Source organism: Manacus candei, unplaced genomic scaffold (genome assembly GCF_025592945.1).
Source record: "Manacus candei isolate 608988 ecotype Guabito, Panama unplaced genomic scaffold, ASM2559294v1 h1tg000014l, whole genome shotgun sequence".
In the NCBI taxonomy this organism is placed as follows: Eukaryota; Metazoa; Chordata; class Aves; order Passeriformes; family Pipridae; genus Manacus; species Manacus candei.
Window position 1 is genome coordinate 17064631 of NW_026138062.1, and position 15766 is coordinate 17080396.

At 39.2% G+C, this 15766-nt stretch overlaps 1 protein-coding gene across 1 annotated transcript in view; it reads left to right on the forward strand.

Moving 5' to 3' along the window:
- Window positions 1-15766, forward strand: part of LOC127467880 (complement C4-like) — a 48144-nt gene that overhangs the window by 20825 nt on the left and 11553 nt on the right. Inside the window, exons 16-31 of the mRNA XM_051780400.1 lie at window positions 134-205; window positions 1091-1294; window positions 2194-2305; window positions 2535-2605; window positions 3572-3711; window positions 4821-5033; window positions 7039-7090; window positions 7610-7690; window positions 8728-8931; window positions 10476-10551; window positions 10970-11126; window positions 12465-12560; window positions 12869-13037; window positions 14004-14170; window positions 14615-14773; window positions 15346-15405. Coding sequence (XP_051636360.1) covers window positions 134-205; window positions 1091-1294; window positions 2194-2305; window positions 2535-2605; window positions 3572-3711; window positions 4821-5033; window positions 7039-7090; window positions 7610-7690; window positions 8728-8931; window positions 10476-10551; window positions 10970-11126; window positions 12465-12560; window positions 12869-13037; window positions 14004-14170; window positions 14615-14773; window positions 15346-15405 — 2033 coding nt within the window. The remainder of the gene's footprint in view (window positions 1-133; window positions 206-1090; window positions 1295-2193; window positions 2306-2534; window positions 2606-3571; window positions 3712-4820; window positions 5034-7038; window positions 7091-7609; window positions 7691-8727; window positions 8932-10475; window positions 10552-10969; window positions 11127-12464; window positions 12561-12868; window positions 13038-14003; window positions 14171-14614; window positions 14774-15345; window positions 15406-15766) is intronic.

A 15766-nucleotide genomic window follows, 5' to 3' on the forward strand; every position in this document is an offset into this window, starting at 1 on the left:
GACAAACTGTGGGTCTTCTGTGAATGAGATGGGTCCTGAGATGGGTCCTAAGATCAGTCTTCATGAATGATGTGAATGATCAGGCTGTTCCTGTCATGTTATCGTGACAAACTCTTCTGTTCTGCCTTCCCAGGATATAAATGCCTCCACGGCACCAGAAGGCAGAAGAGATCTTTGGATTTTCAGAAGAAAATGTCAGGAATTGGTATGTCTGCTCATCTGGGTGGCCTGAAAGGCTTAGCAGGGGAAGGCAAAGGAATTTGGCTAGGATCTAAGGGAGCAAGAAGTGATGGCATAGTAAAGGATACCAAGATATTCTTAGTCCCAGTTCTTGCATTAGGTGACATAACCTAGCACAAGTGTTTATACTATGCTGCGTGACCTGATGCATCATTCATCAAAACAACTAAACAATAAAGAAACCTGAAAAAAAATCCCAACTAAACCAAAAAAACTGCAAATGGAAAATAATTCACGACTTTACAATCTCTCAAATGCGAAGTACTTCTACTAGATAAGATGTCATGTATCAGTCATGACATTGAGGCTTTTCAAAGTTATTTGTATGGCCAGAAAATGTTTCATATATCTTATTTTTTTTCCTTTATATTCTGCTTTAAAATTTTGGTACTTTGTGCTTCAATTAAGAAATGAGTTAGTATAATATTTGGTCTAAATTGGAAAAAAAATAATTTTACACAAATTGACATCTTGCTGGAAGACATGACAGCTTGAAGCTGGCATCTTCCTTACTTTTGAAATCAGGCTCTTTATTTGAGAAGGAAAACACTGCCATGGCTATTTCTATTAAGATATCTAATTTCAACCTGCCAAGGAGGTGTTTTTAATTCACAGTCTGACTGTGAAGTGAAATCTTAGAACAGAATATTTAGGATGCTATAGGACCAGTATTTTCCTTCTGTGTTTGTGAACTGTTTTTAGGATGGAGAACAGGTCCCTGGCTGAAGGCTTGACTGTTGCAATAAAAACTAATGTTAATGGCAAAGAATGACAGAAGTGAGCATTATGAACACTTTTACACTTATTGCTACTTACACAGCAATAATTCTGGGGTTTAATTGTATTGCAGCCAGCAAATACCAAAACACTGATCTGCAAAAATGCTGTCAAGATGGAATGAGAATAAATCCCATGAGGTTTCCTTGTGCAAAAAGACTAACAAGGGTGTCTGGCTCTCGCGAATGCAGGAGCGCATTCCAGGACTGCTGTGAGAAAGCCACAGCCCTCAGGAAGGAGGCGAAGCGGAGGAACAGAGTGGGCTTGGCACGACGACGTAAAGAACAATGGCATACGAGAGCCACTTCTTTCACACTTCATACGGTGGCAAGGGAGGATTAAGGAGCATTTAGTGCCGTGGGGCTGGGAAGGAAGTTTTCACATCAGCATTGCAGGGGACCCCAGTACAGTGCAGCACCCACATAGCATTGCGTCTTCGCACCTGTACACTGGGAAGGTGGGAGTGGGACAGGATAACTTCTTGGGGTGAGAAAAGGCAGGAATCACTTTAGCCCAGAACAGCCTTGTGGAGGAGCTGTTGTCCCCTGCCCAAATCCCAGGGAGGGTACAGACAGCAGAGCAGTGAGTGGCAGTCTGCGTTCAGGGCTCTAGGTGGTCTTATATTCATGACTATTTTATTAGTGGTAATACTGTTGTAACACCTGAGTACCTCCCAGACACCTCGTCATGAGAAGGGGCCACTTTAACCAGGAATAATTTTGTCTCTTTCTTCCTTTCTACTTGCCAAAGTCTATCTCTGACCACATGTTACATCTTATCTCATGTTAAAAAAAAAAATTACCTGGCATAAAAAATGACCCCTTTCTAAGTGCAATTTCTGCTACAATTTCTCATAGATTAACCCTTTCATTCTCTGTCTTTCACAAATATGGGACAGCAGGAACATCTTTGCTATGTATTACTAAAGGGAACTGATTTCTCATTTGGTAGCATATAGTTATTGAACGTGGAAAGAGGAATTATCTTTTGTTCATTGACAAGATTTGGTCAGTGCTTCTCCTTTTTCAACATATTTTTGTAATGTAGAAGATGAAACACAGATGAAATATTTTTATTCAGAGTATTTTTCATGCTCTGACGTGCTGACTCCCTGCAAGACAGTGTAAGGTCAGCAGCCAAAGGCTTCCAGACAGAAACCGTACTCCTGTTTTACAGAACACAGTGACCATGAGGAATTCTTTGATGAAACCTCTGTCAGCTTGCGCAGTTACTTTCCTGAGAGCTGGTGGTGGCATTTTGAAGAAGTGGAAAACCCTGGAAACCATAGGTACTGTACTTCCTGACTAGGTGAATATGTCTAAATTTGTACAGTAAAATATATATAAATATCAGCTTTACATGTTTTCTGATGCAGAGGACTTCAGAATATTTGCAAGTACTTTGTCTCTACAACCAATGGAATATGGATTTTTTCCTTACAATACTCAAACTTCAGCAAATAACAATGTTTACATTTTATACATTCTTCCTAATATATTTTATTTTTTGTTTCTTAGTGTAGAAAACTTTGCTCCTGATTCAATAACTACCTGGGAAGTTCAGGCAATAAGCATATCTCCCGAAAAAGGTATAAGTATTGGGCATTTTTTTGGTTTCTTTGTATGAACGAATAGGCAATGTGTAGTTTTTAAAAGAGAAACACAATGTTATGTTGACAGAGTAAAACAGTCTGTACTGAACAAATGCAAAATGTTCTGATCATGACATTTCCTTCACTCTTTTATGCCATATTAAAGCCCAGCTAGAAGTTATGAGCTAGATTTATAGTTATAAAAGCAACATGAAGTGGGATCTGAGGGAGGATGGATAACACAATCAAAACTGTCTCTTATTCTTTTTTCTCTATAAAACACCTTCGTTTAACTTCCACATAGCCAGGAAGCCACAAGAAAGATAGCGGTAGTAAACACCGCTTTTCTTTGAATAATTCTGGAACCAAGTTCTGGCCATATCAAAGCATGAAAGTCTGTGATCTCTAGGAAGACAAATAAGAGAAGAGCACCAGGAAACAAGCAGAGAACCAGCAAGGGCTAGACACCAGAGAGCCCAGGTTCCTGATGCTACTCTGGGAGCTCCTGGAAGTAGACCAGGACCATGCAGGAGGGACGAGGGGTTCTTCTGGTACTGACCACTCCTCTATGGAAAGGGAGTCTCATCCAGGGTTACAGTGATGGATATGGAGTTTATTTTCCAAAAACAAGGAAAGGTCATTGTGTTTTAAACATGGCCTTTGCAGGAAAACTAGACTGTGTTTCACTCGCAAAAGTTACAAACACTCCTGCCAAGTTTTACCTATCAAAAATCATGGCAGTGACCCCAGAGGGCAAACCATCTACCCCTGAGATGGGTCTCTAGTGCAGATGAATTGAAATGCTTTCTGAATATGTCTGTTTTTCTCTCCTGCTCTTGACTTCAGGAGAGCTCAAGCAATTAGTTTCGATTAGACGTTTAACTTCTTATCAGCTGCTGTTAAGGGTGTAATTCTCAACTAATTCTTTGTGTTTTGTTTGTTTGTTTTTTTTTCTCATCCCAGGGTTTTGTGTAGCTGATCCCCACACCTTTGCGGTTTTCAAAGACTTTTTTGTGTCCCTGAGGTTACCATACTCAGTCAGACGACATGAACAATTAGAAATAAAAGCAGTGGTTTACAACTATCTGCCCAATGATCTCCAGGTAGTGTTACCAACAACTGCTGTACCACACATTCCTAGCTAGCTAAATCTGTAGTTATGTAGTAATTTAATGTAAATGACCTGGCCACCTTTCAGTGCCCTCCTACAGCCCAGACATAACGCTCCCATCTTGAAAGCTTTCCCAAGGACAGGATCCAGTTCTACTTGCTAATCAAACTTACTGTATAAAACAGATTTTATTTACCATGTTACACAGCTGTATTCCTTGCCTTTGGGTATGACTTCTCCTTCATTGAAGCAATCAGTTACCTTTTAGCTGACTGGTAATCTGGGCAATACCCAGCTGCTGCTATTTCACAAGGTACTCAAGGTACAGAGGTAAATGGAGCACACAATCTGATATGCTAACCACAAAACTCTGTGCAAAAAATGCAAAGCCACTATGCAGCTCTCCATACAGCCACAGTTGTCACTGGACTTAGGACCTCTGTCATCCTAAGGCTGGTGCTCTTTTTTCTGTTTCTTCCCATCTCTCAAACAGCCAGCTGTTTGACCAGCATTTTCTGAACTGTGTTGGGTGGTATAGAGGGACATATTAAAAATGTATTATCTTTCTTACTTCCCTGTGGTTTGGGGATAGGCCAAAACTATACTGCAAATTCAGCATAATGAAGAAATACTAGCCAATTTATATTCACAGCCCTAGTCAATGTAGATGAATGTTAACACACTAAAGGATCATAGAACAATTTAGGTTGTAAGGGACTCCTGGAGGTCTCTAGTCCAACCTGCTGCTCAGAGCAGGTCCAGTTAAAGCAGGTTGTTCATGGTCTTTTCCAGTCAGATGTTGAATATCTCCAAGGGGGCAGACTCCACAAACCCTTTGGACAAGCTGTGCCAGCAATCAATCACTTCTTGATGAAAAGGTTTTCCCATTTTATAAATGGAAAACAGTAAATTCAGGAGAGCAAAGTGAAAAACAATATCTTGCAAAATGTCTTCATTGCTCTTTCCTTTTTAAGCAAAAGCTAGTCTCCTGTTTTACCTGTTTCTAATTTCCCATTCTTATCTAGGCATAGTGGAGCTGGAATATTTTTCCTGTGCAGTGATACTCTAAGACTGATCTCAGACTTTGCCTTGTCCCCACAGGTAACAGTGAAGATGGATGCAGTGAAGGAGCTGTGCACCGCAGAGACAACAGAGAAGGCTGTGCAGCTGCAACTGGTGGCTAAGGGGAACTCTGCAACACCAGCCTACTTCTCAGTTGTCCCTTTGACTGTTGGAGAAATTCCAATTACTATTACTGCTTTTGACAAGGTTTCTGGGCATAGTGACAGCATTAGGAAAAACCTCAATGTTGTGGTGGGTATAACTTGTTGAAGACAAGCACTTCACAAGTATGTGCTTCTCCCCAAATGTGACATTCACTGTGTGTGAGCTTTCATGAAGGGAGTGAAATAGTACAAAGATAAGACTGGAAGCAATCTCAGGAAAACTGTTTTTCAGTAAGGAGCGAGGTGTAGCATGTGGAAGAAATTTAACCCTATATGTATAATGTATATGGAAATGTTTGTTCTCTGTGGCAAAAAGGTATCCTTCTACCCATAACATAGCAAAAACTTCTTCATGCAGCCAGTGCTCATCTCGTAATCTTTGACTTCCACCTGCTTTATCAACATGTATGAAGGCAACCCTGGATGTACGTACGGACTGGGGAATGAGATGCTGGAAAGCAGTGCCATGGAAAGGGACCTGGGGGTCCTGATCAATGTCAAGTTGAATATGAGTCAGCAGTGCCCTGGCAGCCAGGAGGGCCAACCGTGTCCTGAGGGGCATCAGGCACAGCATCGCCAGCCAGTTGAGGGAGGGGATTATCCCGCTCTGCTCTGCACTGGTGCAGCCTCACCTTGAATATTGCATGAAGGTTTGGGCGCCACAATATAACAAAGATATTAAGCTATTAGAGAGCATGCAAAGGAGGGCAACGAAGATGGGGAAGGGCTTTGAGGAAAGCTGCATGAGGAGCTGCTGAGGTCACTTGATCTGTTTAACCTGGAGGAGACTGAGGGGAGACCTCCTTGCAGTCTACAACTTTCTCGTGAGAGGAAGAGGAGGGGCAGGCACTGGTTTCTGCTCTGTGGTGACCAGTGACAGAACCTGAGGGAATGGCCTGAAGTTGTGTCAGGGGAGGTTTAGGTGGGATATTAGAAAAAGGTTCTTCACCCAGAGGGTAGTTGGGCTCCCCAGGGCAGAACAGGCTCCCCAGGGCAGTGGTCACAGTACCAAGCTTGACAAAATTCAAGAAGCATTTGGACAATATCTCAGGCACATGGTGTGACTCTTGGGGATGGTCCTGTGCATGGCTAAGGGCTGGACTCAATGATCCTTATGGGTCCCTTCCAACGCAGCATATTCTATGATTCTGTGATTCTATATGAAAATTCTTCTTCCCTTATGAAGCCAAGATTGAAGATGTCCATGTATCAATATTTTGAGAAGGAAATACTCTCTGCTAGTAATAAATTTAAACTTGTTTTATTCCCTCTGGTTGATAGATCTTTAGTTTTAATGATTGCACGGGTAAAACATACAGGCAAAAAAAATGCTGTAAATAGTATTAAATAACTTAGTTCTCTTTCAAAATTATAAAAAGGAGGAGCCTTCTAGAAAAGATGACTTTTCAAGAGCCAACACAGACTTGTTACAGCACCCAAGTCACCTACTGAGGGCTATTTTCAATCCACACAAAAAAGTGCAAAATATGAATCCTTGTACCATTGTAGGTAAGGATAAGGCACAGGATGTTGAGAACCTGCAGTTGTTAGAGGCTATAACTTTTTTGGAGATAGACAGAGTCTCAGAGTTCAATGCTACACTAAAACATTAAAAGTAACTGTAAAAATAGCTTTCTTAAAACTGAAATTGTAGGAAGAAGGATATGTGGAAATCAGAAGGAAAAAAAGTTTAGATTTTATCAACAAGATGTACTCAGAACTTCATGAATTTCATATTTGAGAGATTTATAAATATGAGTCCCTCATTGAACTTGACTTGCATGGCTCACAAAGCTGAGAATAAACTTTGAAGTTTAATTTTTTGAGGTTAGTTTTATTTAAGGGAATTTCATCCATGGAAATATTTCAATAGTAACACAAAAAGTCAGTATAGTTTATTAGTATTTCAACTGGGAGATTGTAATTCTGATTTTAAGCTTGAGTTTTACCTGGAGAGAAATCTCACATCAAAATCACTTATTTGTGCCACCCGCTGGTCTAATGCCAGGATGGAGCTTATGGGTTTTGTGCAGGTTAATTTCAGGTGTGAGTGCTTGCAAACATTCTGACTTTTTCTTTCCTCAATTGTGCAGGCAGAAGGTGTTTTACAGAGAGAAGAGGAAACCATTTGCATTAACAGTGACTGTAAGTTACAGAAAAGAGTTTGATTCAGATGAGGTTTGGAGTAGAAAGAGGGGGTGAATGATGGGTGCATTGAAATACTTCTTAATGTAGAGATATTGCTTTTGTTAACCAGAACTTATCACAAATAAGTTCATCTGGTACCTAGCAAAAGACTCAGGAAAGAAAAGTCATTAAATTCTAAATTTTTAGGATTGATTTATTTTACTTTTTTGTTTCAAGGTAGCATTCTTTAAATATTAAATAAGCCTCTATTTCATCTACTAATGGGTCCTAAACATATTAAAAAGTAGGAGTTTTTTCAAGCCTAAAATATTGTTAAAGATTGGAAATTAAATAAATTAAATGAATTTAAAAAATACTTCTTTCCATAAAATTTCATTCAATGTTTCAGATAACATTTCTGTCAAAATTGATGTCAGCTGTGAAATGCTTAAGGAAAAGTATGTTCTAAAATTACACTGTATGTTGTTTATGTTTAAAAAGTCTGGATGTAGATATCTGTTTATTATTTATTTACAGTAAAATCCCATACACTGGACCTGAACAGACCACCTGATATGGTACCAGGTTCTGATAGTCATGTGTTTGTTAGCCTGAAAGGTAAATGTAACTTTTTGTCAACAACTTCTCCAGGTGGCAAGGGACAGGTCCCTCTGTGTTGCTTATTCCTGCATGTCAAATATCTGTTCCCTCCTAGTTTTTCTGAGTCAAATTGTCTGTGCTACATGACCAGGTCATAAAACAGAACACCTCCAGGCTTGATCCAGTATCTTTTCCTCTTTCTAATTACTCTTTCTTACTTGAAATGGATGCAATAGCTTTATATGATCCATCCTCCTCACTGTGCTCAGACTAAAATTATGGGAAGGCCAAAGGTGAAGGGATTCAGCTTCCCTAATAAACCCACACTGTATTTAGGTTTGTAGGAATCTGCTTTAGCTTTTAGAAATAAGGATGCCAGATTCTGATGTATAAGTTCTGGAAAGTTCTGTTTCTCTGAAGAGAAGATATGTATGATCATATAGTCATTTAATCCAATAACTGTATATGTACATATATATATATGCATGTATACGTATTTTAAAAACATCTATTAGCAAGCAATTTTATTAGGGATAATTACTGTTTTCCCCAGAAAATGGAAAATAATGCATTTGTGACACAAAGGGTATTGGCTTCCACTTCAAATCCCTGAGCTAAAGTACAGGGATGTGTGAATTCATCAAATGATAAAATTGCAGAGAGAAAAAAAATACACAAAAGGTTTGGCATGATTAATGTACAATCATTCTTCCCCTCAGTGGGAGGATCATGTCTGGTTTGACAGGAATTTTCCAGCCCAAAACCCATGCACCAATCTTTCCCCCTTTCCTTGCTTCTCTGCCTCCAGCAGCCTTGGGACTCTTTCATACTCCTTCATTGTGCCAGCCTCCTTTCTCCAGCTTTCCCAGGGCCTGGCACCTCATCCTTGTTCTTCTTCAGCTTTACAAAGTCTTGGGTAGCTAAAAACAGTGTTTAATGGGGAGGAGTATCAGGCCATGCTGGAATGTCAACCTATAGTTATTATCACCTTTCTTCGTATTACACCACCCAATTTTAAATATGGTATGTATTATGGCTTATGTTTTTTACAACAGGGAATATTATGGACAAGTCTGTTGAAAATTGTCTTAGTCTTACTGGAGTGGAGAAACTTATTCAAGTGCCCACAGGCTGTGCAGAGCAAACAATGGTCACAATGGCCCCTGCAGTCTACGCTATTGAGTACTTGGATGCCAGTGAGCAGTGGGTGAACTTTAATCCTGAACGGAAGCAGGAAGCCATTAGTATGATTGAACAAGGTATGCAGACAAAGGGGGGGGGGAAAAAAACCAAACAAACCCCAAAATAACAAACAAACAAAACAAAACAAAACAGAGCCCAAAAGATGGGATTTTTGTTATCATTTTGCACTGCACGCTGATTGTTTTTACTTGGTGAAGGAGTGACCAATGTCACAGCCACAAGGAAATGCCTCTGACAATCTGCAAACAGAACTTGTGAGGAGGACTTAAGAGACTATTTGCCAGCATCTGGCAGTGGACAGGTATTGACGTTCACCATCCATCCTCCCTCTTGCCTAATTCAGAAGTAGAAAGTAAAATCTGAGCTGATCAATGTCAGCTCTTTTCAGAGTAAATGGATAGCAAAGACCAGTCCTTCATTTCCTCCTAATGTACAAGTTCAAAATGGATGAAGATGAATCATGTCCTAAAAAGACTTATTTCTCCCCACGAGTCACAGACAGTGCTTAGGATGCCCAGCTGGGATGTAGACATCTCTGTCTGTGGCTGTCAAAAGAAGTATCACAAAGGAAATTCCCAATGCTAATCATGATACTGACACTTTTGCTTCCACACTCCCGTACTCATCATCACATAAGCTAGAATGGCTTCAGCAGCCTTGGCCCAACCCAGGGAGGGAGTTTCCTTAGGGAGAGGACACCTGCAAGTCTTCTTCTCGAAGAGTCCACTCCAAGATGTGATCCAAAGATACTATTAAATAGTAAAGCCAGGACCACAGTATGTGGAAGTGTTCCAGCTCACTAACTCTCAGGCACTAACACAGAGCCTGAGAGTTGCCAGTGTTGCAGCAGGTACAGCTGATCTTTCTAACTGCAGTGGTGTGCTTATGGCATAAAGCAATAGTACGTGCCTGTCTTCGTGATATTCAGACATGTGGCACACATTTCAACAGTGAAAAATAAGTATATAAATAGAGATTAAAAACATGCTAGCAGTTGCTGCATGGAGGTCTTTGCCTATTTATCTAAGACTGCCTAAAGTGATATGAGATCCTGCTAATGAGTATTTGGTATTATCAGCATCATTTAGTCCCTATATTATGCTTTTATTGATTCTTATTGAAGTTCATTAGTGTAAAAAATGAGTTGTGGCTGTGATACTGACTTTGTCAGGACAGTAGCAGTCAAGATCAGAGGCCATGATTTCTGAGGCTGTGTATGATGAAATAGATGATGTTTTGTATACTTTCTGATTCAATGTACTATAAAGTCAACAGCTTGAAAAGTTGTCAATAAGAGGAAATAAGTTTCCCAAGATTCACTACACAGAAAATGCTTTGTAACCATAGGTATCTGCAGTTTTCAGGTTATTCTCATGGCTCAATTAAGCCAAACAAGACAGAGGACCTTCTAAGCCTAGTGCTTTTTCTGTGTCAAAGTCTGCTGACGCAGTCATTTCCTCCTTAATGCACCAGTGGACACCTCCATGAACTCTTCCACCAGTCAATACAGAACATATTCGTGCTAATGCAAGTGATGTAGGAAAATGCCCAGTAAATATGGGTATTCTCTGAAAAGTTATGTTCTCTCCTGTTCATGCAGGTTATACTAGACTGCTTGAGTTTCAGAAGGTGGATGGCTCCTACGGAGCATTTAAAAAAATCCCCAGTAGTGTATGGTAAGTGATTTTTTTTTCTGTAGTTTTATTTTTGGTTTTGTTTCTTTATCTGGTTGGTTTTTTTCCGAGTTACCTCTATTACATTTTGATGCATCAGGAGTTTTTCTAGGGGGATAGATTTTCAAGATCTGGTGGACATGGTGTTGCCTATATACTTTTGTCATGAATAGTCACCCACAAAATCTCTGAGCATGTTCAGTCCTTGATGAAGGAGATTTATACTGAACCACTGATTATTTTGCATTTGCCACAGGGTAGAAATGGTCATGCTGATGTTGAATAATAACACACTAGGTTCCAGTGAGTGGACTGTATTGAATATGAGTCTGTATACAAAATTAGTATGTTTATTTTCCTGTCGATATAGTTTTCTATAAATATATGTCAGCACAAGTCTGGAAAATTTTTTTTTGTGCAGGTTAACTGCATTCATTGTTAAAGTACTCACAAGGTGCAGAGATTACATTGATGTCCAAGATAATCACATACTCAACTCCATTACCTACTTGATTAATCAACAGCAGGCAGATGGTTCATTCCACGACCATCACCCCGTACTGGACAGGTCAATGCAGGTAGGTAATCCATATTTAGAAGAATCTGTTGCTCATTTAGGGCTATTAGGGGTTCAAAGGAATATTCTGAGTTGTTGAGTAACAAGAAATGTATCTAAAGAAAATAAATCTGTAATGTAAAATTAACTTGTTAAAAGGTCTTTTATATCAGATGCATAGTTAGCACTTCACCACCCTTATCTTTTCATCCAATCTTAGATAATTTTTGCAGCTATGCCTATAGAGCACTTAGAAAATTAATTGTGAGGTCCGTATGTTAGGTGAAAATGTAAGACTTTTATTGCCAAAGGCAACAGAGCCATAGAATCATAATTTAATTTTGAAGGGGCATCCAGAGGTCATTTAGTCCAAACCCTGCTCAAAACAGATCTAGTTAGATCAGATTGTACAGGGCCATGTCCAGTTGAGCCTTGAGTACCTCCTGGTCTCTCTGGGTAACGTGTTTCAGTATTTCACCACTCTCATGGTGAAAAAAGAAAATATTAATACTTAAGCAGAATTTCCACTTGCATATCTTAGTCTACACATCCCCTATAACTGTCCAGAAACACAAAATTCTTATACAGTCCATGAATCTAGACTATGGAAATAATGTGCATCTTCCAAAACTCGTTGAAAATGCAGTTACCTTTGTAGTGACCATATATGGAAAAAACATGTATTAATATTATTAATTATCTGTGTCAAATAAGTAGTGAGGCTTTCCCCCTCAAATCCAGTTTTACAGTTGATGTAGCACTGTTGGGGGGAAAAAAACAAACAGCCCAAGAACTGGCCAAAGGGTTTTGATTTTTTTCTGACCTATGTTCATGCTGAGATAGTTATCTTCTATTTTACATATACTTCAAGTGCTTTCAGGGGGGAAAAAAAGCTAATGAAAGGACTATGTTTACTTTACCAAGAAGAGGGATAAGAAATGATCTAGTATTGGTGCATAAATACCTTTACAGGAAAAAAGTTCTGTGTGCAAGTAAGTGCATAAAAAGTACCAGAGAAATGAAAAGAAAAAACTCCACCCAACTAATGCTTGAAAATTGAAGCTATGAATATTTCAATGACAAATTATAGATTTTAAACTATAAGTTAAATAATTAAATATTTGATTATCAGCTGAAGGACATGGTGGGTTCCTAATTTCTGACACTGTTTAATGAAAACTAGCTGCCACTATAGAAGATATACTTTAGATGGACACAATGAGAAAAATTAAAGGTAAAGCTACATGGTATGTGGCCGGATGGTTTGCCAAGAAGATCCTTTACTTCATGAAAAGTGATTTTCTAAGTTTAATCATAAGCATGTACATTTAACTTTTCCTTTTAATGTTTTGTCTTTCAGGGTGGCATTAAGTTAGCAGAAGAGGATTTGGCTATGACAGCCTTTGTAACCATAGCATTGCAACAGACGCTCCAGGTCTACAAGTTACCTGATGTGGTAGGAAGCGTGACTCTTTAAGTCTGAAGGCTATTGCACAATGGCATATCCACTCTTCCATCTCTTACAGTACTACAAATCAGGAGTATAAAATCTGTTTACATCTGTGGTGTATAGGAAAAGATTCCATGGCCTAGTGTACAAGGCACTTCGACCTACACAGTCCATCATCAGTGGCTTTAATCACTAAGCAAAAGTGATTACAATTGTCCCAAAAATTACTACAGTGAAGTATTCTAATTTCCTAGTATTCTTGCCAGCAGTAAGACTCAGTGATCTTTTCAAATGGATCCATTCTGTTTTCACAGGTAGAAGGGATTAGAGGAGCAGTGGATTACATGAAAAATCAACTTTCGAGAAATACTGACTGCTATTCTACAGTCATCACGGCTTATGCTCTGACACTTGTGCAGTCTGATAGTGAAGAAGCCCAGTTTGTGAAAGAAAAATTAAGGGACTGTTCTGTTTTTGATGCAGGTAACCATCCTTAAAAATTCCTTTAGAAAGCACTTTTCCTAATTGAAACACTGAGACCACTTACATGAACAAAACATATTCAAGTAAACGAGAAACATTTCATTTTATAGAAACATATATGTATATGTGTAATATATTTAATTATTTAAATTACATAATTAAATATGTCAATGTTGATGTTTTAATATGTAATATGCATAATTAATATCACTGCAAAGTGACACCATAATGAAGTTTGGATCATGATCTTCTCTGACACTGGAACTTGGACAATACCATGGTAAATATTCATTTACATTTCTGCTTCCCTTGGGGAAAAGAAAAAAAAAAGTCCAAGCCAAATGAGGAAGAAGAAAATTTGAATGAGAAAATAGCTACATATAACAGTAGCCCAGACTGGATTTCTGATCAAGAGGCAAGGTGTCTCTTCCAGACCACCTACTTTCAAAGCCCCCCACCAGTTCGGAGTGCTTTGTTGCAGCTCCACACGGATGTCACCTCTTAGTCCTCCAGTGTGTGGATGTGGTGACTGCTGGGTTAGTTGGCTGCAGGCAGCACTGCCATCCTATTAATTTCTTCCAATACATTTGCTAAATTTCTTGCAATACATTATGGTTTAATAGCCATTGTTGAAGTATAGGGAATATGGTTGTCCTTATTCAAGGCTGGATTTATGGGCATAATTAATACTATTATCTCTCGGGAACCACCAGAGACAATGCTACCACTCCATCACATGGACATCGCTGTACAGTGGGTTCATTAGACTGTGATAATTGAAAAATTGGAAGTTATAGGTTTCCTTTTCCATTATCTTTTCTTCTCAATGGTTTTGTTGCTCTCACAACACCATCTGTGTCTTGTGGTCCCTCAGTGCTATGACATGAAATACCTACTGTGTAGAACAATAGTGATTTTTGGCAAATGTCCCTACGAAGGAGATTCAAGACTGAGTTATTCTTGCAGCAAAGCAGCAGCGCTACTGGGGAAATGGGAACGATGCTGTGTCAGTGGAAACCACGGCCTATGCACTGCTTCAGACATTGCTCCTGAAAGACATGGAGTACACAAGGCCTATTGCTACGTGGTTGACAGAAAGAAGAAACTACGGTGGAGGGTACTGCTCTACACAGGTGCCTGACCACCAGTCCAGGGGGAGTTCTAGGGCAAGGGGAAGAAAACAGAAGCCTCATACAGACTTTTTCATTTAGATTTGAAAGCATTATAACAGTTAATCCTCAACTTCTTTGGTGCATGAAGCACTAAAGATTTTGGCTCATTAATAAACAATGAGCCAAAATAAAATGGTTAAAAACTAGCAAAGAAGATTCTTTGTCTTCATGAAGACCTATGATAATCTAAGGTCAGAACTCCAGTGGTTTTACAATTTTAGTGCTAAAAGAAGAAGCTGGGAAATAGGATTAACAGTCTGTGCAGGTAGGAACAGATACAGGAGAACTTCAAAGCAGGAAAAAGCATAAAACTGAGTAGTCCAAGGTGACTGATAATGTCATCCTACATGTTGTTGAAATAATGTGGCATAATTATTATGTTTTTTGCACTTCTTTCTCACCTAGGACACAGTAGTGGCCTTAGAAGCTCTGTCAGCATATAGCATACAGACATTGAACACTGCTTCCACTGACCTGACTGTCAAACTGGGAACACCTGGAAGACAAAATGACTACACCATTGTTCTGACTGATACTGATGAAGAGTTTCAGAAGCAGACAGAGGTACACAACAATCCCTTGTTTCAAACTTTTTTTCCTCAAACAGGAGAAACTGGATCATCTGACCTGGGTATTCTCATGTTAAGCAACCATGTTGTAGTTGGCTTATAATACCTTTAAATAATTTAATCTGTAAAACAACAGAATATTTTTAAGGAAAAAAAAAAACAGGTGCTTAGCAGCACACTTTAGAGGTGCTTTCTCCTGCCTCTTCAAGGACTTGGATGATGTGAATCTCCCCTAACAGTGAAGAGCAGCCAGGAGACCAGGTCTTGCTAGGAAATGAGCAAGAAGGGGAATATTCTGATCTTCAGTGTGCTGGGAACAGTGAAAATATCAAACCCAGGCTACAGAGGGGAGAGTAAAGTTGATAAAATATGTCTATTGAGCCCTAAACAGCAGAGTAAGATGTACCAGCTCAGCACATTTAAAATGTTATGAAACTTGAGGTCTTATAACTCCATAGCTAAAAGTTTTCCCTACCCCATTTTGGAGGGGTAAAGGCAAGATGACAGGAAATCCACAGATCAAATACTGAGCACAGACTAAGTATTTTTTTTCCCCTTGCTTTGCAGTTTGAACTTGGGAGAAAACTTGAAGTATCGATACATGGCAGAGGAAGTGGGACAATGAGTGTAAGTTGCAAATTCAAAATCCAGAGTCTAACTGGACTTCTTTTAATCCCTTTTTGAAAACTGAGTGAAAGATCACTTGCCATGACTTCAACCTTCATGTTCCTACCTCCAAATTTCTAAAATTCATGGTCTAAAGCCTGCCCTTATGGACAGTCAATTTTTCTTGTCTTTAAATTTATTAAATCTTTGAAATGTCAATGCTGATAGAGGCAGCTGGAGTTTGAAAGACCTCTTTGTGGTTGGGAATAGAGAGTTACCTCAAAGGGGTCCCACACCATTTGTGAATTGCACATGCTTATACCTGTGACAGTCCTCTGTGACTGTTCTGAGCCTCTGGGAGACTGGTCTTTCTCTCCACACT